Source organism: Brachyistius frenatus, unplaced genomic scaffold (assembly GCF_029030835.1).
Source record: "Brachyistius frenatus isolate BFR_SWC_R1_liver_20210118 unplaced genomic scaffold, ASM2903083v1 Contig_146, whole genome shotgun sequence".
In the NCBI taxonomy this organism is placed as follows: domain Eukaryota; kingdom Metazoa; phylum Chordata; class Actinopteri; family Embiotocidae; genus Brachyistius; species Brachyistius frenatus.
Window position 1 is genome coordinate 466,004 of NW_027210745.1, and position 25,606 is coordinate 491,609.

Here is a 25,606-nt window from a genome sequence, read left to right on the forward strand (position 1 = left end):
GAAAAGTGGAGGGACCAGGTGTGCATGCTGAATGAAAAGACAAAGCGGGGGCGTGAGCTTGTCAGCAGGAGACACCGTTTGAGTAAACACCGGACAAAGATGACAGGTGTGTGTTAGCGTGTTCCCTGCGAGCTACGGGTATATATTCTGAGGGATGGTTTCTAAGTCCTCGACCAGCCTAAGTAATAAACAAAGTCTTTCCTTTTCTGTTTTTCTTGTTTCTTTTCTGTTTTAGTCACCATCCTCATCTACAACCCAGTGTGTTTGCACTGCACCTTCTCTGAGTTTGGCTCTTTGTATCTCTCTCTCCAAGTCATTCCTTAGCTCCTCATTAGTTTTGATGCTCTCTTCCAGCTGCTGCCGGAGAAGCTGCACAGCCGTCAGCTCCAGCTGCAGAGCATGGAGACGCCGGGCACTGCAAAACCACAGAACGTATCCACAGAATTAAGTTTAGTTTGCACGACATCATAAATGTCATCAAAAAAGTAAGTTCGTAAGTAAGTTCATCTTAATATTTTTGTTGATTTATAACACTTCCCTACCTGTCCTGCTCCTTCACGGTCCTAACCAGGCTGGAGTAGAGCTGTTGTTCAGCTCTCAGAGCTTCATTCAGAGCATCGTGCTCCTGTTGCAGGACAATAAGGTTGGGCAATGCCTGAGGGCAGAACACAAACTGTCTTTTAGGCCGAGCATTAAGAGGGAAATTCAATCATTAGAAAAATAGGCTTTACTACTTGTTGGCTGTCTCCACCGATCATGGTTCTCTCTCTCTGAGGGAGCACAGGTAGTGACCTCTCCAAGCCAGAGCCAATCACATGATCCTGAGTATGATCAGCCCGACTGTCGCCTCTCTGATCGAGGCGCTGGTGGAGAACCTGCTCAAAGTTATAAACAAACCATGAGAACCTTAAATGCAACCAGAGGTAAAGCTCCTTAACCAAAGCTACTCTGTGCCTTGTTGAGTGATAGAGTTTGACTTCATGAATTGGGCGATCCTTACATTGATAATCTCCTCCTTGGTCTTCAAAGTGGCAGTCAGGGACTCAATATTAGCTGCCTGACCTTCAATGCGGCCCTCCAGTTCAGACAGCAGAGACTGAAGGTCAGCCAAGGAAATCTGTAAATTAAGAAAACAATGTGGGGGTTTAGTTTAAGAACACTTTTAGCAACAGTATCCCAATTATGGACCTCAGAAAACCTTTCAAACTCACTGACCTTTAGTTCATTTTCCCTCTTCAGTGATTTGTTCAGTGCTTCAGTTTTCTGTGCTAACTCCTTTTTCAGGACAACAACTGTTTTCTTGGAGAGTGGAATGTTCTCCTGATCACTGTTCCTCCTGGACAGGTCATCTTCAGTGCAGACAAACCAGAATCAAATGTAGAGCCAACAGACACTCAAACTTTAAATATCCAAGGATTTAAAAGGTCTGAAAGAGGATTTAAAAGGTCTAAAGGGCTCACCTTCCCTCTCCTCCAACTTCTCCTTCATGATCTGGATGGTTTGTCTGAGCTCAAGCACATGGTCCGGCTCCGCCTCCTGCCTCATCTGTGCCAGAAATTGGTCTCTCTCCTGACCACGCTGCAGAAGCTTCTGCAGATTTACAAAGACAACAAGTTAGCACACTCAAACATGTAGAGCTGATGTACCATTAACTTTTCCAAGAGAAGTCATTGAAATGGATGAAAGCAGAAGTTGTTCTCTTTGGGAGTTTTGATTTCCTCTTCTTGTTACGCTGCTTTGTCAAGCCCATTTTACAGCTGAATGACTGTATTGTACCCCAGACGATCTTACATTGATGAGGCTGTCTTTTTCAGCAAGCAGGGCTCGGAGTTCTGCGGTCTCTAAATAGCCCTCCTGGGCTGCTGTGGAGCCTTGCTTCTCAGCAGTGGCAAGCTGCTGCTGCCTGTCAGACAGCTGTCTCCTCAGTTCCTGAATCTCCTGTGTACGCTCTGACAGCATGCGGTTGTAGTGCTCAGCCGACTCCTGGGGAGGCAAAGCAGCAGATTATAGTAATGAGAGTCAGAGATGTTTAGCCTCGTGTTGAACATATGAAAGGCTTTTCGGATTTCTGTCATTGTAAATGCATCCGCACACTGTATTTCTGTAAAATGTGTATGTGTATTTTGCTGCATGAATGGAATTTGATTTCATGCTAGCAGGCACACCATATGTGCATGCTCAGTTTATTCTCATATTTACATATGACTTGTGTTGTGTTTTCTCTTCAAAATTGTATAATTATGTGCTGCCACAAGGAAGGAATCAGCGAGACCCCTCTAAATGTTGTTATAATTAAATACTGACCTTGAGAAGTTGGTCCTTGCTGCTAATTGTAGCCAGCAGCCCTTCCACAGCACTCTCATTGTCAGAAACTAGTCTTTCCCTGGCTTTCACAGCCTCAGCCAACATAGCTTCTGTGACCTTTAACCTCTGTCCCATCTGCTCAGCAAGATCACGTGCATGACTCTGTGACTGGCTTAGCAGCGATTCAGCCATTTCCTACAAAGAAAAAAAAAGGTTAACAAGTGTTGGAAATATCTAAATCTAAGCATAAACAAGTTTGGTGAGAGAAAAAAACCACAAGGATCATACAGCAGAGGGTGTGTGACAGTGAACAGTGTCAACTGACCTCCATGTCCTTTGTCTTGCCCTCCAGGGAGAGCTGCAGCTGGCTGATGATGGAGTCTTTCTCCCTCAGTGATCGGTTTAGGTTATCTTCAACATCTTGCTTGGCTCTTTGCAGGTTCTTTAGAGTGTTTGCAAGATGCTGCAGCTCCGCATCCTTTTCCTTAATCAGACTGTCAAAATTCTGATCGGAAAGAAATAGGCAGGCAGACGCATTAGACTGAAGTCCAACCACACAAACATAACTTAATCACTGATTACTAGAAAGAGACTCAGTTTCTGATATATTGCTACGTACATTGATGGTTTCCTCGTTATGAGAGAGCAAGTTGTTGAGACGATCCAGGTCTCTTTCCTTTTCTCTGAGGGACAGTTGGAGCTGGTGAATGTCATTGTCTTTCTCTTCAATGACAGCAAATTTCTCATCTAGAGCTTGCTGTGAGAGATCAAACAGAAAAATGTCAGAATCAAATTCCAGTCGGTGTGGTGAGAAGATTAGACGGAAGGAATACCAACCTCCAGGGCCTTCTCCTTCTCTTTCAACCTTTGCCGCAGTTTGGAAAGCACATTGTCGTTACCTACTGGACTTTTGCTTTGCTCAAAGTCTCTGACCATGTTTATGTACTCCTGATAAACACAGAAAAACAATGTTAGAAAGCTATCTAAAAAGTGTTCACTGGTAGATCGTCCAATGGAGAAAAAATGTGTTATCTTTTGGTATAGAGTCTGTTTGTACATGTCCAGTGTTGATGTGTCACCTGCAGCTGCTGCTCTTTATCAGCCAGAGTGGATGTGAGCCGCTGGATGGTGACCTCATGGGTCTGCAGTTTTCTTTTGGTTTGGTCCAGCAGTTCTTGGTACTGCTGCTCCAGAGCATTCTCCCTGTCCCCGATCTCCCCAGTCAGCTTTTTAAGCTGATTGTTCAGATCCTGGAGGGAAAAATGACATAGATAAAGAGGATTTAAAATGCCCTCTGGCTTTGTTCTGAAGATAATAATTTTACTGGAAATATTCACTACACAGTTTCTGTCCTCTGTGGTCTTACATTCAGGGCTTTGTCTCCCTTCTTCTTCTGTTGTTGCATGTCCTCCAGCTCCACCTCGAGCTGGTCCTTGGCCTGCTGCAGGTCAGCCAGCTCCTGCTCCTTCCTGTCCAGGCCACGCTGAAGTTTTTGGGCTTCAAGCACCTTGGTATGATGTTCCCCCTGGAGTTGAGCCAACTCTGTTTGCTTTGCCATTAATAGGTTTTGGTGCTCCTCTACTCCCTGTTGGAAATATGCAATAATTGTTTATCATTGAACATTCTGCAGTGACACTGACTTCTTAGCACTATAATGTATGAATATACAGACACACATGGAGCAATTAACCATTCAATTTCTATATCAAAAGTGCGTGCCTGGTATTTCTGCAGCTGGGCTTTATGTGCTGCCTCTCTAGCCTTGGTCAAAGCATCATCCCTGTCCTCAATCTCATGACACAGCTCTGCAATCTGTGACAAACAGGCAGGTGGATGTTAGAGCGTTACATAATACAGAACAGTGATTGTACAGTCATAACCATTGCTGTGATGCCTACGATAGATTATGTTTATTTATTCGTCTTACCTCTTTTTCCTTTTCCCTGAGAACCTGCGTGAGCCCCTGGATTGTTTTGTCTCGCTTCAGAGCATTTTTCTTCTCAGAGTTTAGTTCATTTTCCTTTTCCTCCAGGTTCCCTGATAGGGTCTGTTTTCATAAAATAGTGAGTAATCTCATACAAAGAAACATGTCAATCTAATTAAAAAATATTCAATAGAGCAACATCTACCTTGTTCTGAGTCTGGGAATCATCCAGTGTTTTTGTCAGGTTCTCATACAAGCTTTTTGCCTGGTTGAGCTCTTCAGTCAGCAGTTTATTGACAGAATCCAGTCGACTAATGTCAATCTTCTTCTCCGCAAATCCAGAGAACACACAAACAACAGGAAAGAGAAAATTCATTAATATTACAGTACCAAGCATGTTCTACAACAAAGCTGCTGTCTCTAACAGCTCATTACCGGTGCTACAGTGGTTTTCCTAGCTGGTATTACAGAAATGAACTACCTGTACTCTGACAGGGGTGTATTCATCATCAAATTCCTCTGTAAGGTCATGTAGAGACTTCCTTTCTGCCTCTCTAGGTCTGCGCTTGGCTTGGGTGTTGAGAGGCCCAGCATTAAACCTCTTCAGGACAGGGATATGACTCCCTGCAGGGGCAGCCAGCTGCTGCCTGGAGATGCAGCGCAGGAGCTGGATCAGATCAGAGATCACAGAGGGCTGACTGGGGGAGCTGTGGAGCAGTGCTCTGGCCTGAGCCTTTCCTCCTGGATCATCAGTGGCACCATATCTGGCTGCCAACACCTTAGAGTCCCTTGGTTTTCGTTTGGCTGGAGGATCTGGAGGGGTGTCTGTGGAAACGTCTCGATTCAGGGACTGCAGGGATTTGGAGCGATCTTTGAATCCAGTTCTAGATAGTGTTCCTTTACGTTGGACCAGGTCGAGGTACATGCTCTGCGATGACTGCCGTGTGCCTCGGAGCCCAAAAATCTTTATGGAGCCATCCAGCCCTGCCCCTGATCCAATCCTGCTGCCCCGAAGGCTCAAACGCCCAGAGAGTGGCCCTTTACTGACAATTCTATCCAGACTCACACACCTTCTCATGCGATTCTCCACGTGACCACTTCCACTATCCCTGAAATTAAGTCCTTCATGGGCCCGCTGACATACAGCCTCATCCTCAGGACTGTCCACCGTAGAGGACCCGAGCAGAGTCCTGGAGCTGCTCCTCTCCCTGTCACTGCTCCCTGGGTTGTTTTTGGTGTAGATGTGGATGAGGCACTGGATCAGGTGTTCTTTCTCCGCAATCAGCTTCTGAATCTGACTGCTGTGTTCCTCCTGCAGTTGGCTGATGTTAATGTCACACTGCACCACCTTCTCCAGCTGGAACACACATTTCCCACAGAGGAACTCCCCACGACCATCCCGAGTCACCTCCCAGCCCAGAACGTGGGACAGGATGACTTGTAGCTTCCTCTTTGCCAATGAGCTGAAGATCCAGCGACACTGGCTTCCCACCAGACGGACACCACATATACGACACGGGTCCCTCATGGCACCTTCGATCTTCCAAACTCACCCACTTAAATTTTGCCCAAAAAAATCTTTAACTGACACACAAACTGTCCAGTGACTTAATGGCCATCAGCCTGCCAACCGTAGAATGGCCATCTATCATTTTCACTGCACCAGCAAGCGCAGCACAGAGGAGAATGACTGAGTGCAAAGCACTATAAACCCTAAGCCTTAATAATCCCTGCTCCCGCCTTTATACCACTCTCCCCCACGCATTCAATCAGATCAAATCCTCTGAGAGTGCTGCGGTGAATTGTGTTATGGCCAATGCCAGGCCATCTCTAAAAAAAAACTCCCTCCAAATGCCCCGGAAAAGGTACAAGGGTTGACCCGTGTTGGTGCCTCTTTAAGGGCTTGCTGTTGATGGCATCAGTCAATCACTCCAATGAAGTCCATCATGCATGGCAGCACATCTAAAAATCCGCTTTGAGATTACTGGAGGTGTTTTCTGGCAACTATTCCATCACACCTTCGTCCTGGAGAAACCATTGGAAGTCCTATCAAGGATTCCTGATAGACCTATTTTCCTGGATCTTTTATAATCCTTTGCAATACATGCAGTGCATTTAATTATTTACCCAGATCCCACAAATGGGTAACAGGCGACCCTTTTTTCACTTTAATAAAGAAAGATGGTCAAAAATAACTCCCGGAGGAACTGTCTCCAGACAGCACGGTAATCCAGTCTTAACACTGTGACCTGAGTGTAGAGGTTAAGGCCTGATGACGAATCGTGGACACTGCTTTCTCCTCCAAACGTCAATAACACAGAACCTTCATCAAGCAGCCTGCATAATGATAACCATAATGATTCATGATCACTTTCAAACTGAATCTAAAATCAATCTCTAATCAATAACCATTTCTAAATTAACAAACTACAAACTCCATAATATATGTAACTAACATCCACAAAACATAAAAAAAAAAAAAATACATTATCTGTAGTGTTCAATCAACAACCAACACATTTCATGTTAAAGATTATGAGTCATTATTTAGCCCCCACACCCACAGGACGTAAACAGAACATAGAGACAAATACAAATAGAAAATAATAGAAAAATATTTTCTAAACTGGTATTTAAGGGATTATGGGAAATTAAGGGATTATTCCATATGTTCCAAATATCCGTCTAATGTCAGACAAAACCAGAAGCATCAGAAGGAAAAGCAATCACAGTTAATTATTACAATGATGTAATCAGCAGAAAGCATCGTCTGTGTGCATCTATAGTTTGTGAGACTGAATGATCCACACATTAATGCACAATCAATTAGCTTTCAGTGTGCGGAGGCTTGATTCCAACAGGGCCGGCTGTGTTACGATCCTGCTCTATTTTTGGCAGAAGTCACATGAAGCTACACTGAGCAGATCAGCCGGGCAGGAAGTCAGACAGGAACAGCATAAACAATCTGGTAAATTTTCAAAATAAAACACACTGTGCAGACTTCCATCTCACATCACTATATTTGTGTATACCCCAATGATGTAGGGTAAGAAATGCATTCTCGTTCCGCTAACAGGCACTGTATGTGTAATACGGATAAAAAAAATAATTATGAGGATGAACGTTTTTAACAACTAAAACAGCCAACTGTATTATCTTGTATTAACTTTGTCTGTATTCCACAGTTCAGCACGACAAAGAGAGAAATAACAACAACGAACACAAAACAGCCCGAAAAATAACCTATTCGACAATTTAACCTTCTTTCTCAAAGTAAAAGCACAAAAATCAAGGAAAAATGACCAAAGTCATAAGTTAACAAAATCAGGCAGAAAAAGGCTTCGTTTCTGAAATGCTCCTGGTGGGGTATGAAGCCGTGCAAAGGGCGAACACAATAGCGTTGCCAACGCGAACCGTATACAGTGAAATCCTCGGACAAGTCCTTTAGAAACAAAGGCAGGAAAGAATGACATAAAAAGTCTCCTGGTTTAGCAAAAAAAAAATACAATAACTAAACTAAAGACCTCAAATAATTTGTACAAGTTAAAAAAAAAAAAAAAAAAAAGCCAAAATAAGCAGAGTCTACGCAGCCAGCAGGCAGTCACTGTCATTGTGCTGTCGTAATTCAATGACACATCAGAAATCTAGGAAACTCAACCAACCTGATGGTCTGGCTGCGTTTTGTCCTTCTCTCTGTGTAGCTCGTCCCTCAGTGCCTGGGAAACAGACAGTCAGAGGTCATTCAAATGTCCTTTCATGTTAGTAGAGCAGAAACTACATTTTATTATTAGAGGCTGGAAGTTAAGACAATAACTGCAAATTTCTTAAAATATATGTACAAAACATGGAAGCAAGTTAAAACATTTTTAACTTCAACAAGGTTCTAATATCAGTGGAGTGAAGGATCATAAATTCCACATCTGTATTTCAAATACACACCTCGAGGTCCTGGTCTTTCTGGGCTATGAGATCTGATAGCTGTTTAATACAGTCAGCTGATGGTGCATCTGTCTGTTGATCTGTGCCGTTTCTCTGATGGATCATGGCTTCCTGGTTCTTTAATGTGACCTTGAGCCGCTCGATGATACTGGTAGGAGTAAAAAACAAGGGAAATGCTTAGGTCTTCATACAGAAAACAAATATCAATGTGTCTGTATGTTGTCTGTGCTCATCTTCTTTGTCCCTACTTGTCTTTCTCCTGCAGGGCCTGCTGCAGATCTTGGACAGGGCTGGGGACAGGAACAGGGGTGAAGGTGCTCGATGGATCCAGAGCTTGGAGCTGCTTCTCCATGTTTATATTCCTAAGTTTCTCCTGTTCAGCAATGGCGGCCATCTTCTCAACCTCTTCCTCTGCTGTCCGCAGACACTAACACGAGACAAAAAACACCAAATAAAACAGCTACCAAAGCAATTATCAATGTCGTGCACGTTTTTATTGTACTGCATTACTTTGCCCTTTAACACAACAATTCAAATATTTCCTCTGCAGATCATGTTAACGAACAAAAGTGAAAAACCTAGAAATGCTGCTAATTTAGGAAATTTGAGACAAACAATAGAGATGCACAACTGCCATTGCCATTAAAACAATCTTAAAGACAGGAAACTGGGCTATCATGACTCCCAAGATTTTTTTTTTATCAGAATCAATCAGAAAATTACTGCTCTCAGGGCAAACAGTAAAGCAATACAAGGGGCAATCAGAAAGATCAGACTGCTCCTGTTGCCTGCAAACGGAGTGCAGTACTGTGATGTGTGTGTAGCAGGAGGAATCTATAACCTTGACTCACCTGTTCTAGGTCAGCTATCCTCTTGTTGAATGCGTCTCTGAGGGCCGCTATCTCTCTCTGAGCGTGCTCTCTCACACGCTGGGGTTCTCCTGCTTCTCGACCAGCCAGACTCTCCAACGCTTTACTGAAAAACATTTACATAAGAGAATGTGCAATACGTTTTCACCTCTGGGCTCCAAAATATTAAAATGAGATGCAACTCTAGGTGACACTGAAGATACAACACAGTATTATGGTACAGAGTGATACATACGATGCGGACACCAGTAGCTCCTGTTTCTCTGCCAACTCCCTCTTCATAGACTCCAACTCCACCTTCAGCTCAATGTTCTATATAGAGACAACATTATAGCATAAATTACACATCTGTACCACAAACGAAACCACCAAAAGAAAATTCTACAATCCCTACAGGTTCCTCTGAGAGCCAGATTGCTTATATGACCAAATTAATAACTCACAAGGTTTATCTTGGAGTGTGTACTTAAAAATAACATTCTTACATGACACTTCACTTCTCAAATTCATTTGAAAAAAAAAGATATACAAGAAGTCGTAATGATACGAGGAGATTCCAATGTACTGACATCTCACTCCAAAGGAAGAAAGCAGCAACAATGAAAAGGCAAGATTGCTTCTCTAAATTAAAAAAATGTGGGATTTTGGTTGAATAAAATCCAGCTGTTGTTGCTGCCTGGGATGTGATCTCATTTCGGAAACCCTGAGTCATATGAAAGTTGGCACTGAGGGGGTCACATTAACGTAAGGCATACAAGACAAATTAACATTATAAATGCTAAATTTACCGTTTTGAATATGTCTTCAGTGGAGTCGTCACATTTCTGCTGCATGCGCTCCTCCATGAAGTAAATGCGCAGCTTCAGGTTAAAGTTCTCTTTCTTCAGGGCTGTGATTTGCTGAGAATGAATGTAACAAAAAAATGTTAACATACAGGAAAATAAGTGAACAAAAAACACGTATGGTGGAGAGAGAAAATATTTAGTCTCTGTTTGCCGCCAAATTAATCAATGGATTTTATTTACTTGTATCAAATTATTTTAAAAAACAAGGTCAGGACAAATAATTAGGGTCAAAGAACAACAGCAGTTGTGAAACTTTATCTGTGAAGGGCGACTTGTTTACACGGCAGAAAGGGGCCATGTGTATGGTTATCTTCAAAATGAAGGGATGCCCTTGTGCTTGTCTCTGTGTGTTTGAGTGCTTATGTGTGTGTGAAGTAGACTGTGCATCATTGTGCTCCAGGCTCAGAACAGCATACATCTGGTAATGGGGGTTGGGTAGAGGTCAGAGGGAGGAGGTAGAAGTCTGGACCCCTCTGTAAACCTCTGATCAGGCAGACAGCAACACGAGCCCAAAATCTGAGCATGCATTCCACTCAAATCATGAAATGTAGTCTTCAGCCCACCTCAGTCCTCCTCCGCACAAGCTTCAGCACTGAATCTCCATAAATGGTCAGTGTAGTTTGGTTTTAGGCAAACAGTGGATCAGGTTAATACCCTGTTTGTTGTGGTGGGGTAAAGCTGGCTGCATTACCTCATACCAATAAGCTCAATGTTTCAATGCATTAATAATTAACTTCATAAATGAATAAATAACAATAAAAAGTCACTATCAACCAGTTAAACTATGTGTTACATGTAAAATATACACTTGATGCAAATCACTCACATTCTCATAGTCCTTCATGGTGAGAGCTTTGATAGGGGACATCTTGTCAGGGAAAGACAGAGCTGTAAGACAACAAGATAGTATTAATATTTACTAATTTGAGTCACAACTACAGTGACTACATAGAGAATTTTCCCTGCTTACATGAGTAGCTAATATTCTCTGCTGCGTTCAGAATGTTTATTTCATAGAGATAAAGAGAGAGACACTAGTCATGTCTTTTCAGAGGCCAAAGAGCTTCTGGAGAGGTGCCCCGCTCAGACCAGTCAGCAGCGGCCGGCCGATCACGTAACACATTGCAACAACACATTTCTCAACACTGACTCCTGATTCATGGTTTGCTGCTGCCTGACAGGAAGAGCCTCATCATCCATCACTCTCACACTATCTGCTACTTGTTTATACACATTTAAATTGTTAATTTTAGACATGTTTTTTTTTTATTTTTATCTTTGCTGCCTTCAGTGGGTGTTAATGTATTCAAAGTAAAAATAGCTCTAGATGTGTTCAGTGGTATTTATTACTCTGAAATCATTACTTCTGTAATTCCTGGATCTTCCTGATGCCTGGTGCCATGGATGGAAATTAAACCTGGGTTTGTTTTAATTCCTGTAATTAAAGGATTAGTCTGGCTGTTTAAGCATGGGCCTTATGTTTCTTGATTCTGCAAACCCAATTATCCTTCAAAATTAATCTGCTTAAGGACTACTTCAAGGAATTAAGCATTAAAAAAAAAAAAAAAACACTCTTTACAGTAATACCTCTTTCAAACCAGTGACCAGGATTGGATCTAGGTTGTTTGAAAATCTTTCTTTTGTTAATTCAAACCAAGTCAGTCAACAAAGATTAATCCACAGTCATGACAATTTAGATAAGACCTGGGAGAGATGCAATACAGGTTGGAAACAGGAGGTAGTGGACAACATCATATTCAGATCATAGCGCTGGCAGTCTTTACAACCATAACAACTCTGGTTTGTATTGTGGCCTCGGATCTTAGTGTGACGTGTGTTACGTTTTTGGAGTTTGTCTGTTTCTGTCATTGGCAGCTGCCTTTCAGACTCAGAAGCCTTGTTATGTTTGCGTATGCAGTAGTCAAGTCGGGCAACACAGGTTGACCCTTTCAAACACAAAATCAGCGTGAATACAACTCTAGTTAGATCTCGGTTTGAAAGGTGTATAATTGTAGTTAGCTAACTACACATTATGTTAATTTGGGAAAAAGAAACAAAGTAAATAAAACAAGTTTTAATAAAATCCCTGCAGCAAACACACATTAAAATTAGATTTTCTTCGGATGTTATCGAACTGTTATTTTGTATTTCTTATTATAATGTTCCTCAATGAAACACTAATTGTGGCATAGGCAAAATTTTAGGCCTCCTTCTACTTGTAAAACATCCAGAACTTTCATTCATATAGTTAGTAAGCCTTAATTGATTTGTTAGGACTTAAATGAGTTGTCTTTAGGAAAGCTGTGGGCAATTCCAGGACATCATAAATTCTCTGATTTTAAAACCTTGTGGTAACACTCAACAACCATGTCCTCTGAAAAACTGACTGGCGATCGGGAAATTAAGCTAATTGATGCCTGCAAAGGAGGGAAGGCTATAAAAAGATATCAAAGTGCTTCCAGCTTGCAATTTCTACTGTCTGAAATGTCACTTAGAAATTTAAGGAAAGAAGTACTGTGGATGTCAAGACAACTGCACAAAAGAGTCACCAGCAGGAAAACTAAACAAACCTAAACACAAAAGGCAACATCTAAAGTATGTAAAACATAATCTGGATAATCCACAGTTGTTTTGGAAACACTGTGAAAGGATTGACCAAAATTACATATTGATGAAAAGGACAGTTTGCTGTCTTGGGGGTAGAAATATTATTCTCTGGGATTGTTGGATCAGGAGACGTTGCACGGATAAAGAGAAGAAGGAAGGCCCCTAAGAGGCTGGCTTCTACAACAAGACAATAAACTAACCGTATCTCAAACTCCACCATGAAAACAACACAAGCTGAAGGTTTTTAGGATGACAATCACAGCTCCCCTGACTTGAACATCACATACATCCGAGCATGTTAAACATGCTGCATGTGCAAGATAGAATGAAAATATGTAAGAACTTGAAGTGATAAGAGGTGTGGGTGAAAATCCATTAATTAAAAGGAGAAAGCATTTTAGCTGGTTACAAAAAGCGTTTGCAAGCAGTGATATCTGCCAAAAGGGGGATACAAAGTACGGACAGAGGAGGGTGTTCACAATTTTACACATGCCACAATTACTGTTTATTTTTTTAGTTCATCAAATAAAACACAACATAGCATTAACATTTGAAGAATGGTTCATTCTTGTTTTAACAAAATACAGAATCTTTCAAGGTGTACCCAAACCTTTGCATACATCTATATACTGATTTCACACTCTGTTTTTCTTTATTTGCCTCTTGTAATATACAGCAACGTCTGATATCAAAACATTTGTAAAAGAGAATAATTTTACTTCTTCTTTGAAACATTCAATCATAATATTGCAACTGTCAGTGTGTGCCTGAGAACTGACTTGACAAAAAGCCACAGATGTTGACCTATATCTATAAATCAGTTGTTTACTGGCTTGCGTGTATTGGCCCAGCTCTGTGTATTTTGTTGACACACAACAAGCCCGTCACTATGAATTAGAAACGGAGTTAGCTTATTATCATCATCCACCTAGTCCCTCATCACATCTTTGGAGACAAAACTGTGGGAGGTCACAGCAACGATTCAACAGATGCATTAATTAATACACAAAGGAGACGCACACCTGAGCAAGAGGAAACACAGAGGGAGAAAAAATAAAAATCTTACTGTACCTGTCATGCTGTCCATGGTATAGTCTCCAGCACTGAGGGAGTCTGGCAGTCTGCAGCTGGGGACAGAATCATTTCTTAAGAGATGCAGATCAATTACTTGGAAAAATTTTAAAAGTGATAACTATAACTACAGCGATAGATATGAATAAGACGATTCATTTTTTTTTTTTTTTTTTTTTTTTTTAAAGCATCATAGCAACTAATGCAAGCTCTGCTCCCTATCCCAGCTCACTGTGCACATGATTATTATGGTTTTTGAAAAAACACAAACGTGTGCATGTATTAGTCACGCTGGCCAGTTCCACTGAGCCCTAAGGACGCTCCATAAATAGCTTAAGAATGACTCTCTGCTTCATTTACATCCACTCTGGCAGAGCCTCTTTTCTCTGTGTGTGTGTGTGTGTGTGTGTGTGTGTGTGTGTGTGTGTGTGTGTGTGTGTGTGTGTGTGTGTGTGTGTGTGTGTGTGTGTGTGTGTGTGTGTGAGAGAGAGAGAGAGAGAGAGAGACCATGTGCCAGTGGCAGCCTAACTCTCATGTTCAGACAGCCAGGAGGAGTGACAAACAGAGAAACCAGTGGACGGAGAAGGCTTTCATTGGTAGACAAGTAGAGTACTGTGGTTCACATCAGCTAAGCATCACACAGTGATGGGACTGTGGCGTCACTCACAGACACGGTACAATGCACCAAACATCAGCAACAAACATCTGCATCACAATGCCCTTTCAGGGGACAGGGATGCACTGCATCAACACAAGTGGGTAAATCAATAACTAATACTAGCATATACTACTACTACTACTATTAGTAGTGTCTACTGACAAATCTGAGAGGGAAACTTTCCTACACAAACACAAGAAGTATGTGGGTCCATGCTCTCATGTTCCCCGACCCTGACCTTTGTGTCTAATAACATTAAGTTCAGGACTGGATAACTTCCTCCCATACCTCCCCTGTGAGTAAGAAACGCAGCTATACTGCTTCTCGGCAAAGGTCTACATTACCAGCAAGAACACATGTAATTTGGGGACTGGAGAGTGCAACCATAATGACATTGCTCTTTCCCATCTTTGTTTTGCTTTGACAGTCAGCAAACACTCCAAGGTTAACCGACACAAAGCAACATAAAACAGTACATTACAGTGCCGAAAAATAATCTACAACTGAAAAGCCCAACTTTTAGATCAATAAATCAGAGCTGACTATTTGGCTTTCTCAGCCAAACAAAACCTCTTTAATTTCATAGTGTCCCAACATTACATGCTATAAGTCATACACGCGGAATAGGAGCAGCAGGAACACAATAATCCTCCACGAAACACTGAAAATCAGAAAAGCTGTGTTGACAATTATTGCATCACTGAGGTTTCATTTGCCAAGCAACCCCTTCCTGTGTTAATGGAGAGGAAGCACTCAACAACAGAAGCCACGATAAGAGCAAAAGCACCGAACATAAGCTTTCATCGAAACCATCTCAAATGAAACTCAAAAAAACTGCGGAAATTAACTGGCTCATGTCAGTGTGACTGACAGACTTTTGCAGAAACCCCTGCAGCTCCCCGTGGAAACAATGTCTGAACCTATAAACAGTGACTTCCTCTTTTTTTTTCTTTTTTTTTTCTCACTTTGTTCAGCTTCGACTGAAAAACATGAAAGCAGCTAAAGCTCACAACACTACTCGCAGTAATTAACGAGAAAAACAAAAACAATAACTGAAGGATGCAGCATGTAAGCCGTATTTATAAAACTAAAAGAGCAGAGTGAATCAGGTTTCAGAATTACCGAATAAGTCATTCACACCACGCATATCAGCTGACGTCTTGGATTACTGGAGCACGTTTACCACCTGGGTGACCGCTTTTCGACAGGACACAGCTGGGTCAGGTCATTTAAAAAAAAAAAAAAAAAAAAAAAAGGAAACCAGCAAGGGGACACAACAAACAACTACAAACTTAAAACCGCAGCATGGAGCTATAAACTAAGCTATATTCAACTAACAACATCCAGCAGCAGCACTGTGGAGACCAATGCACAGTTTACCTACCACAATCACACCCTTTTCTCATGTCACGGAGAAGGTGGAGAGGAGAGAGAGAGGGTGGGTGGGTGGGGGGGAAAGAAAAGAAAAGAAAAAGGATTTCACCTCCACATTTTGTACAAAGAGAGCAAAGCGACGTCGCTGCGACTGTCTGAAACCACTGGGTCGCATAATTTCCGCTTTCTTTCACTCTCTGATTGGCAAGTCAACAAAGCCAACAAGCCAATAATATCACAGCAACATCCAGATGATTAAATATATATGATTTATAACAGTAACGACTGTAGATCCACGGCACTTTTTCCCCCCTTGTATCAGCGGATGATGTTTTTTTTTTTTCGTATTTTCTTAATTAGATTTTCTGGGTCGGTTCCAATGAAACTTGCACCATTACTCCGGCATATGTTCATGTAGACATTGTTTTCTGTATTTTGATCCGATATCTAACAGACCATCATACAGTTATTACATGTATATATATATATATATATATATATATAATCCTCCAAACAGTCTGACGTCACTGCAGCCAGAAATAATAAACACGAGCCAAGTTTGTGCAACTTAACGTTATAATAGCTACGTAATAAGCTACGCATTGCTTCATTTAGAGATGTTATACATCTAAGACGAGACAACTCGTCTGTTTTTTTATTTTCCAGGTCCAATGCAGCGGTAACTAAGTAAAAAAAAATACTGCTTTCGGATTAAAGCGTTGGCCGACATAACATCAATGCTAGCGTTAGCTCGCTAGCTATTGTTGCTAGTTTTTTTTTTTTTTTTTTTTTTTTTACCTTCCGTTGATATCAACGGGGAGCGTCAGGTCGTCCCCCACGACGGAATCCATAATACCCGGCTCACTTATCGTGTGTTCTCGCCCGAATAATATGACATTTTACCGACTCGACGCGGTGGAAACTTCGAAAAGCGGGACGGAATTCAAAATAGTCCAGGCTACCGCCATCACGGTATGGTAAACGTCACCATTGTGCACGTTGGAAACCGGTGCTGCGTTTAAATGCCGTAGGAAATAATTTGAATTTTCAAATTCAACCCCGAAGTCGATGGGTTTAAACAGATGAATACGACCATGTAGAGTTACAACAACACACTGTGTTATAGGATTATTTTAAGAACCGTCTTAGTATTAGTTTACAATAACGCTTGAATGCAACGTTGTGGTTTTCGACCTCAAAATAAAGAATTTCCGAGCGTCTTTAAAGGCAACACGAAACTGGGTGGATACTTGGACAAAGCGATTGGCCAAAGCAAACACCTTGGGGAGGTTCATAAAGGCTCAAAAATACAAGAACTGTCAGCTTGAAGATATTTTTCCTATGACATCAAGACTTATAGTCATGTTACTGTCCCAGACAACACACTTGTTAGAAAAAGCAATGCGTTTTCATTTATATTAACTAAGAATCTGACAAAGCAAAGCAGACAAATGCAACAGGACTGATCCAAAACTGGCAGTTTACTGTCATGTTGGTAACAGAGACAAGACATAGACAAGACAAGAGACAAAGCATAGTTACTGCTTGAAAGGGTGCACAGATTTGGAAGTGTTTTTTTTTTTTTTTTTTAATGTACCGTTACTTTTCCTTTAGAAAGAACTGAAACTGAAACTGTTTCTCACAGTCAACAAGACTTTGAGCATATCTTTCAAAAATAATTTGTACGTATAACCCAGTTTACAGTAATGACGACAATCTGGGACTTTTATCACCCATTAAACTCAGTTCAGTTGAGACATCTTTAACTTCTTTGGCTCAGCTGCACATGAAATAATCCACACAACAACAGCGACATCGTGTGGTGTAATTCTTAATTGCATCTTGGATAGATTATTTTTTGTTGTGTGTGGAAAAAGTACAATTTGCATCGGCCACATGACACTATACCAGCAGGGCACTTCATGATGAGTTCTGTGAGACATCTACCACTCATGTATACACTCTGATTGTCTCAGGCAAAGATGGATTACCAAACAAGCAACGCATGCAGCTACCCTGTTTCCCAAATATCCTGATGACCCCAAAAGTGTCAGTTTACTGAATTCAATGTGTTAAAAATTTGTTTGCTCAAATGTGTTATTTTGCACAGAAACAGTGCAAAATGAACATAAGAAGGTCCAGGTAATTTTGTAGCCCTGCCGTGGTGCATCATCGTCTTAATTACGTGTGTTTATTGAATTATTATTCTAGCACAGAAGCCCTACTTGTGCTCAACTCCATGGAAACTTGGGGCAACAACATACACATACACAATGCTGACAGGGCAGTGGGTGCAGAGGTCAGTGGGTGCAGGGGTCAGTGGGTGCAGGGGTCAGCAGGCCCCCACCAGCAAAAGTTTGGCCTTGCGTCCCCTAACAATTTAATCTGGCCATGGACTCAACACATCCCTTACAAACCACAAGATAAACCCCGACCCCACCTGCTGCTTTTGAAGCGTACTGGGACATGATCCGTCTGTCTGTTGGATGTGGGAGGTCTGTGCTCTGGTGTGAATGACATGAATCAACAAGTGATGATGTTTACGCTGCACGTCACCTTGTGGAAAAGGTCTGGAGTCAAATAGCAATGTTGATATTATGTGTCTATCTAATTATAGCTGTGTTGTGCAACCAAAGGCTGTCACGATCCCTTGCATCTGTTACCTAAAGTATGCATGCAGATGGTTCATTCAGCGCGTCAGCTTTAGGATCTTTAGGTTACAAGAATATGAAGTTACGTCAAAGTTAAGATTGTTTGTTGCACCCAAAGAGACAAGTAAATACTGAGTTAAGAGGTAGAATCCTTAATCTTTCTTTGGGGTTTGGGGATATTAAAGCCACTCAAGTATGTAAAAAGTAACAATCCACACACAAATTGAAAGTATTTATTGAACAAATGGACATTGAACAATGACTAAAGAGTAGACAGATAAAGGATGAAGGCACCAGAAATGGTCTTGCTCAGAGTTTGATGACTTGTAATGTATTTGGCTGATATATCCAAATAGGTTTTTAATTATAAAGGCAATAGAAAATCTTTGCTCCAAGTCCTGTGTAAAAGTGTGAGGTATTCTTAGCTGGTTTTAATGTCTACAACAGATTTACAAAAAAGAAAAAAAAATGTTCACATATTTTCATAATTTTTTAAAACACAAATTATAGTATAGCACAGTCCTGGTACAGTACATGGTTGATTATCGTAGAGGAAAAAACAACAACAAAAATTAAAAAAATAAAAGAATTAACATGGCAATAAATTTGTTCTCTGGAGCCCCAAATTTACACATAAAAAAAAAATCTATAAATTCCAAGACCAGTTGGGATAACTGATATACAAAGTTGTCAGATAGAGTAGTATTGCTTCAACCAACAGAAATTTGCTCAGTCAGCAACCATGTTAACAACATTAAATAACATTAAATTAGCAAGAAGGGGATCCATTGTATACAGCAAGGTTTACACAATTATACACACTTGTGTCCAGCTACAACAAAAGAAAAGTTTTATTTAATTAAAACTATCTCCACTAGTTGTGTTCCTAAAACATATTACATACAGCTGTGGCGGGGGGAGGCTTTGTACAGAAAAAAAGAAAACTTTATTCTTGAAAATACATCAAAAGCAGAAATCCGTTTTTTAGTTTCTATTGTTATTTCTAAAACGTTTCCCCTCAGAATAAGCATCTCTTTGAATTGCAGCATTGAACAAAAAACTGTTTTGAATAAGCAACAGGTGGTTGACTATTAGGGAACTATGTAATCTTGGATGGGAAATTACCATTTATAGTGCATTATGAAGCTATGGCAATATTTTCTATGGATTTTTTATTTTTCTAAGCAAGCATGCACAATAAACATCAGAATATTTGAGCAAAGTGGTGTAATAACAGCACTATGGTTAGCACCTTAGATAATTTACTTAGCACCATGCATTAGCGGGAGGATGGGACAAAAGCTGGAGGTTTTATTTGGATTCCTGTTCCCACTCATCTCTCTCTTATGGCTCAGTTCTCCACTAAGGATTGCCTGTACCTGTAGTCTGCCTGCTGGAAGTGGGGTTGGAGAGATTCCCATGTGGTGCTGACTAAATAAAAACACCTCCCTCTTTATTTTTTTTTAATCATAAGTAAGGAAGCAAAGGAATTAATTTCACACTCCACAGTTACAGAGGATTTATTAGAACACTAGAGAACGAGAGCTCCATAGTTGTCTTCTTCTTCAATCTGACATCTAATCTCTATCTAATTTTCATCAGTGGCATCCGGTTCAATAACGTATGAGTAATAAGTTTAGCAGTAAATATTCATTAAACGGACTTTCTCCGTGTAGACGGCTTGCGTGCTTCAGTATGTGGCTTCAGATGTCATTTACCGAGAGCTCACTGGGTGCCACCGGTTTTCCCACATGAGGGATGGAACTCTTCCGTTTGGAGCACGAGTAAATACAAATGCGACTTCTGCTCATTTTAAGCAAATGAGTCTCCCTCTGGATTAAGATCACGAGGAGATGAGCACCAAAGGCAAATAAAATGGCTCCTCTGAAGAATCCTTCCATATAAGTTTAAAATATCAAATTATCCTCTCATTTTCTATTGCACTTAAAAGATTATTTCTTTACATAAGATATACATGTATAAAAGTTAATAATAATAAGCATATATATATATATACATACATATATATATATACATACATATATATATATATATATATACACATACATACACACATATATATATATATGTACATTTAAGTGATCCCAATTAGTTTAATTCTTCTCTTCTGACAAAATTGAATTCCTGGTATTTCCAAAAAAAAGAAGTACACACAGTATACTGACTGTATACAGTTACAAAAATAAGTTACTATAATGTCCGCTGATTAACTTGGCCTTGGTCTCTCACTTGGCATTGTTCTGGAGAGATTGTGTGGCACCGAGCCGTTTTTCCTCCAAGCAGGCGTACGTGTGGAGATCCTTCTGGAAGAGCTTGAAGAAGCTTTTGCCATATTGAGAAGCTATTAGTGCAAGAACTCCCCTGCTCCTCCTCAGCTCTTCTTTGCCCCCCTCCTCCCCCCATACCCCTAGCTCCCTGTGCTTCCTCCCTCTGTGTCTGCAGTCCAATGGGAGTTTGGCAGAGTGAAAGCAGGATCAATTTAGGGGGGGAGGGTGGTGGCTTTTTTTTTTTTTCCACTTGAACAGTGTTTGGCCTTTAGGAGGAGACTGCTCCGATCTCCACGCCTGGATGAATGTGTCTCGAAGGGGTGGTTATCCATCCCTTCACGCTCAGAGGACTTATACTCACAGGAAGCATACAGGACCTACTTCTAGGTGGTAATGCGAGCTGGGACTAGTTTTCGGGAGGTTGTAGATGTCGACCAGAGGGAGCAGGGTGGGGTCCAGCGAGTGGAAGACAAAATGGGTCTGGTGCCAGCGCCCATCTTTTATCTACAAGTCCAAAACATGCATATCCCAATTCATCATCAATGTATAGTTTTTGGTATGTTATGAAAACATTCAATTCAAAAGTAATATAATCTAAAATGCCATGAATCAGATGACAGCATCTTATTCCTACCCAGCAGGAATCCTCCAGGACTTCTGGCTCGAGCTCTCCTCCCACCTCGAACACCTCCCCGGTCCAGGCCTTGAATCTCACAGACGCCTGGGCAACTGGCTCAGCTGACCTCCAAACCGAGACGTTCAGGCAGTGGATGATGATGTGTTGCACGGTCTCCGAGCTCAGCAGGTGCAAGAAGTTCATCTGGACACGACCAACACTGATTGCAGGCTGTTCAAACACACAGAAAAGGAGACGGTTAACAAGTTTGTTTGACTCTCAATTTTTACCATTCTCCAAATTTTATAATCGTGTAGACTTTGGAGTTTTTATTGTGTCTTAAATACCTTGGCTACAGTTATTGGTCTCAGGCAAGTCTGTCCACCTCCAGTAAAGTTGCAGGAAACTTCAATTGTATCTGATGAGCAACCCATGTTGGGGTCAATCCAGTAAGTGCCTAAAAATGCAAACACATTTTGGATCATTATTCTTCTGAACATGAAATCAATCAGCCTATCTGTATCTAACACAACATTCAGACATCCTCACCATCATTCAACTTCTGTTCACAGCTGTGCATGTCCCTGCAGATGCGGGCGGGGTTGTCCCGAGTGCCCAGTGGGTTCTTCAGGCTCTGGATCAGGTTACTGAGGTAGTGGAGGGTCTTAAAGATCTCGGCGCCCTGGTCCAGCATCGGCAGGTCCATCACTGGCTTATTCTGGAGGATGGACAAAAAAATTTACCTTTCAAAGCATTAAAAAACATAACATTATGGGGAAATAGTGAAGTCATATTCTGCTGACCTCAGTCCTGAGTGACGTGGGTGAGTCCAAAAACAAAAGGCCATCTTCTTTCTGCAGCAAAATAAACAACAACAATTTACATAAAACAATTTTATAATATCTTACGTAATCAGTGCCATTGTATCTTTTCGGATTACAAATTTCAGCATATTTTAACTACTTTAAGCCTTGTTGGCTGTAATGAAATAAGCAAACATGTCTTACAAATGATGGAGGGACACCTGGGGTACCCTAAAGAGAGAAAACAACAGTTAGCAATTCATGCATCTCAATTATCAATTTATGATTCATGCATTTCGAAAAGTATATTTGGTTAAATTTATAAAGGTGGAAACTTACTGGAAGTCCAGGAGGCCCACGAGGTCCAGGAGATCCCTAATAAAGAACACAAACATACATGCTGTATGAACTTAGATGTTCTTAATCAGGTGTCCAGAGTAAAATACAAATCAGTGGTAACAACAGAAAAAGATAGTGCTTTGCAAACATACCCTTGGACCTTGGAATCCCTGTTCAGAGACAGAAAAGGCATGTTTTCAGGCTGGATATTCCACTTTTCACGCAGCAGATAATGTAAACGATGTGTAAAAAAAACAACAACTGAAAAGCACAGAAATAGAAAGATGAAGAGGACTCACATTCTCTCCACAGTTGCCTTTATCCCCTCGAGGACCCTGTGAAGAGATGCACAGTCAGTATGTAGAGCAATAGCAGCAGAAAGAAATGTTGAAGCTCATCTAAAGTATAATACATACATGACTTCCATTGGGGCCAATGATTCCCACAGGGCCAGAAACTCCTCCTCTTCCCTGATGGAGAGAAACAGTTAGGAGATAAAAAAAAAAAATTTTTTTAAATTAAAAAAATAGGTGCAGAGCATTTATGTAGCATCCTCCAGATGATTAGTCTACCCACCATTGTGCCCTGTGGCCCCTTCGGTCCCCGTATACCCTTTGGCCCAAAGTCTCCTGGAGGCCCCTGAAACATTCATACACTGTTATCACACATGTTTTAAACTCTTTAAAACTGTAACATTTGATGTCAGTTTTCCAAAATGTATTTTGAAAGTCCATATCTCCTGCTGTATGGCATCATCACGGAACATCTGAAATCCACTAACTGAAGACAGTGCTTCCAGCCATCCCAACAAATTCTGGCTTTGGCTTCTGTGTACTGTGATTTCAACAAAATACAATAGCTCTTTACTGACACACAACCAAGACACCAGATGGGATGTATTTTTGGTGAATGGTGGAAATTGTGATGCAGGAAGGATGCAGCGTTAGTCTTTAAAATCATAAAAGTGCTCTTAAAACTGGTGGTTTACCAACTGTTCCAGAAGGGATTATAAGAAACAGATCATGAACAGGAAGTGAAGAGAGATTTTGTTGTTTTTTCTTCAAAGTGTGTTATTTATAAATGGGATTTTCGGATTGGGGGAGAACAGCCTGTAATTTCGGAAGACTTTGGGGACAATGAGTTGAGGCTGCCTCACAATGTAAATGTTTCTTCTCCAACTCGACTCTAGCTAGTGCTAGTTTCTTTGATGTGTATGTAAAATGTGATATATAGAGTTATGCAATAATTAAACAGACATACTAGTCCAAGCAAACATGTAATTATTGTCAATGCGACAAGCTAATATGATTAAGGAACATGCATTGCAACATGTGTACTTGTTGAGTGTGCCTGATATACTGCAGGGATAAAAACTGTTTTTTCTGTCCACAATGAATGAGATGATTTCTACAATGTAATGGTCAACACCAGTTGGGCTATAACAGTTCAGTAATTCCTGCACATTACATTTTAACAGACCAATTTATGTTTTGTTTTTAATTTGTTATATTTTCATCTGTAGTCCTCTTATATGTTTCCGTGTGTTGTTTTGGCATATCTTGTTCATAATTTCTTTAATTGTGTTTTCTTGCTTATTTTGCTTTAATGGCTTAAATGTTTCAAGTTCATCTGATTGTTTTAATTATGTTTCATTTTGTGCAGCATGTTGTTCAACTTTTGTTGTACTGAAATGTGCTCTACAAATAAAACTGACTCAACTTGACTTTTATTTTCTGTACACATGTATGTGAAAGATTGTGTTGCTGTTTCATGATGAACATACCCTTGGTCCAAAAACTCCCAGAATTCCTGGAAAACCTGGTTCCCCTGTGTCACCCTGAATAATAATTAAGTGAAGAATTAAAAAAAAAACACAGCCTCTACAAAAAGAAACCTACACATTTGGTAGATCACTGTCTAAGTTACGTCTGTATGCACTATATCTGTGGCTGATACTCACAGGTTGTCCTTTAGGTCCTTGGTCTCCCCGCGACCCCGGCAGTCCCATTCCACCTCTGAAACCTCTTTTTCCCAGAGGTCCAGTCTGGCCTCGAAGACCCCGCTCACCCTGGATGGATGAATAAATGATTAAATGTCTGAGTGGTATCATCATTAAGACTGCCATATCTATATATTCCTTGCGAATTTGTGCAACTATCGCTCTCTTGCAAGAACATAACAACAGTTATTCTGTGTTTTTATTTATTGTTTAAAATGGATGCTCAAGCTAACTACCTTTTACTCTTACCTTTGGTCCAATGCCCCCCTGATCTCCTGGGAGTCCTGGAACGCCAGTTTTACCACGTGAGCCAGCTTTACCAGAAAGACCAGCCTCCCCATCATCCCCCTGCTCTCCCTAGATACATATTGAGAACGTAACATAAAGAAAAATATTCTCATAAATGAACAAGGATTTGTGCAGCGGTATATGGGCCAAATTATTCTGCCAAGGTTTTTGTTCATCACTTTGGACCAGAGCAGGATGTCTCCGCATCAACTGGCCAGATTGCTACGAAGTTCACTTAATATAATCATGCTCTCCAGGGGATTAAACTTTTATATTTTAACTTGTTGTTCTAGTACCACTCTCAGGTCAAAATGCCAACTTTTAACAAAAGAAACCTCGGTATCGAATCTCCATATAATGTTCTGATTATTCGTGGTTCCAAAGAAAGGATTTAGAGTTAAATGACTTCCTTCAGGACAAACAAAACATTCCTGCCCCATTACATTTAAGTGGTGCGGTACAGTTGATATGTCAACTTCTAGGGGGTGGTAGCAGCTCTAAAAACTTGTTTAAATTAGATAATGAACAAGACATTAATTATGATTCTTTTGATTGTCTCACCGGCATGCCTTTACTGCCATCTTTTCCTGGGACTCCATCGACCCCGGGTGCACCCTCCTGCCCCTCTGGACCCACCACACCTCTGGGACCAGGAGAACCACCCCCACCCTGAGGAGAAGAGAGGACTTATCAGACAACTAGAATGGGCGTTGCACTGTATGTATTACTGCCTTCTTCATAATCTACCTACTTCATCAATTTTTACTTGAGATAATTAACAGTTTTCAACTGTCTAGGTTAATCAGTCTATATTTTGTTTAAATGCCATATTTCCAAGTATACGTGTGATGAATGCAAATTTTTGAAGGCTGAGAGTAAACAAAACATGTATCCTTTATAACTCACTGAAGTAGCTGTCGGTGTATAAAGAATCAGTGACTTACCTCTGGTCCTTTGGTTCCTTTTTGTCCAGAATGACCCTTTTTGCCTTTCTGACCCTTAAGAGAGAGAAAGAGTTTTAAATGTTCAAT

The 25,606-nt window shown here is 40.8% G+C and overlaps 2 protein-coding genes across 2 annotated transcripts in view; both read right to left on the reverse strand.

Moving 5' to 3' along the window:
• Positions 1-16,575, reverse strand: part of cdk5rap2 (CDK5 regulatory subunit associated protein 2) — a 39,055-nt gene extending 22,480 nt beyond the window's left edge. Inside the window, exons 1-25 of the mRNA XM_069715653.1 lie at positions 16,390-16,575; positions 13,560-13,615; positions 10,708-10,769; positions 9,825-9,935; positions 9,272-9,348; positions 9,019-9,142; positions 8,416-8,594; positions 8,168-8,315; positions 7,891-7,944; positions 4,434-4,553; positions 4,232-4,351; positions 4,024-4,116; positions 3,671-3,889; positions 3,384-3,554; positions 3,142-3,252; positions 2,924-3,061; positions 2,630-2,809; positions 2,305-2,499; positions 1,792-1,983; positions 1,461-1,590; positions 1,216-1,349; positions 1,001-1,117; positions 735-875; positions 543-655; positions 276-415 (exon numbers count right to left, since the gene is read on the reverse strand). Of these exons, the coding sequence (XP_069571754.1) occupies positions 276-415; positions 543-655; positions 735-875; positions 1,001-1,117; positions 1,216-1,349; positions 1,461-1,590; positions 1,792-1,983; positions 2,305-2,499; positions 2,630-2,809; positions 2,924-3,061; positions 3,142-3,252; positions 3,384-3,554; positions 3,671-3,889; positions 4,024-4,116; positions 4,232-4,351; positions 4,434-4,553; positions 7,891-7,944; positions 8,168-8,315; positions 8,416-8,594; positions 9,019-9,142; positions 9,272-9,348; positions 9,825-9,935; positions 10,708-10,769; positions 13,560-13,615; positions 16,390-16,442 (3,178 nt within the window). The 5' untranslated portion in view covers positions 16,443-16,575. The remainder of the gene's footprint in view (positions 1-275; positions 416-542; positions 656-734; positions 876-1,000; positions 1,118-1,215; positions 1,350-1,460; positions 1,591-1,791; positions 1,984-2,304; positions 2,500-2,629; positions 2,810-2,923; positions 3,062-3,141; positions 3,253-3,383; positions 3,555-3,670; positions 3,890-4,023; positions 4,117-4,231; positions 4,352-4,433; positions 4,554-7,890; positions 7,945-8,167; positions 8,316-8,415; positions 8,595-9,018; positions 9,143-9,271; positions 9,349-9,824; positions 9,936-10,707; positions 10,770-13,559; positions 13,616-16,389) is intronic.
• A 3,779-nt stretch (positions 16,576-20,354) lies between these two features.
• col27a1a (collagen, type XXVII, alpha 1a) overlaps positions 20,355-25,606 on the reverse strand; it is a 67,502-nt gene continuing 62,250 nt past the window's right edge. Inside the window, exons 46-61 of the mRNA XM_069715698.1 lie at positions 25,520-25,573; positions 25,137-25,244; positions 24,537-24,644; positions 24,249-24,356; positions 24,072-24,125; positions 22,865-22,927; positions 22,705-22,758; positions 22,588-22,623; positions 22,441-22,458; positions 22,289-22,324; positions 22,154-22,180; positions 21,950-22,000; positions 21,696-21,864; positions 21,494-21,603; positions 21,165-21,377; positions 20,355-21,034 (exon numbers count right to left, since the gene is read on the reverse strand). Of these exons, the coding sequence (XP_069571799.1) occupies positions 20,888-21,034; positions 21,165-21,377; positions 21,494-21,603; positions 21,696-21,864; positions 21,950-22,000; positions 22,154-22,180; positions 22,289-22,324; positions 22,441-22,458; positions 22,588-22,623; positions 22,705-22,758; positions 22,865-22,927; positions 24,072-24,125; positions 24,249-24,356; positions 24,537-24,644; positions 25,137-25,244; positions 25,520-25,573 (1,356 nt within the window). The 3' untranslated portion in view covers positions 20,355-20,887. The remainder of the gene's footprint in view (positions 21,035-21,164; positions 21,378-21,493; positions 21,604-21,695; positions 21,865-21,949; positions 22,001-22,153; positions 22,181-22,288; positions 22,325-22,440; positions 22,459-22,587; positions 22,624-22,704; positions 22,759-22,864; positions 22,928-24,071; positions 24,126-24,248; positions 24,357-24,536; positions 24,645-25,136; positions 25,245-25,519; positions 25,574-25,606) is intronic.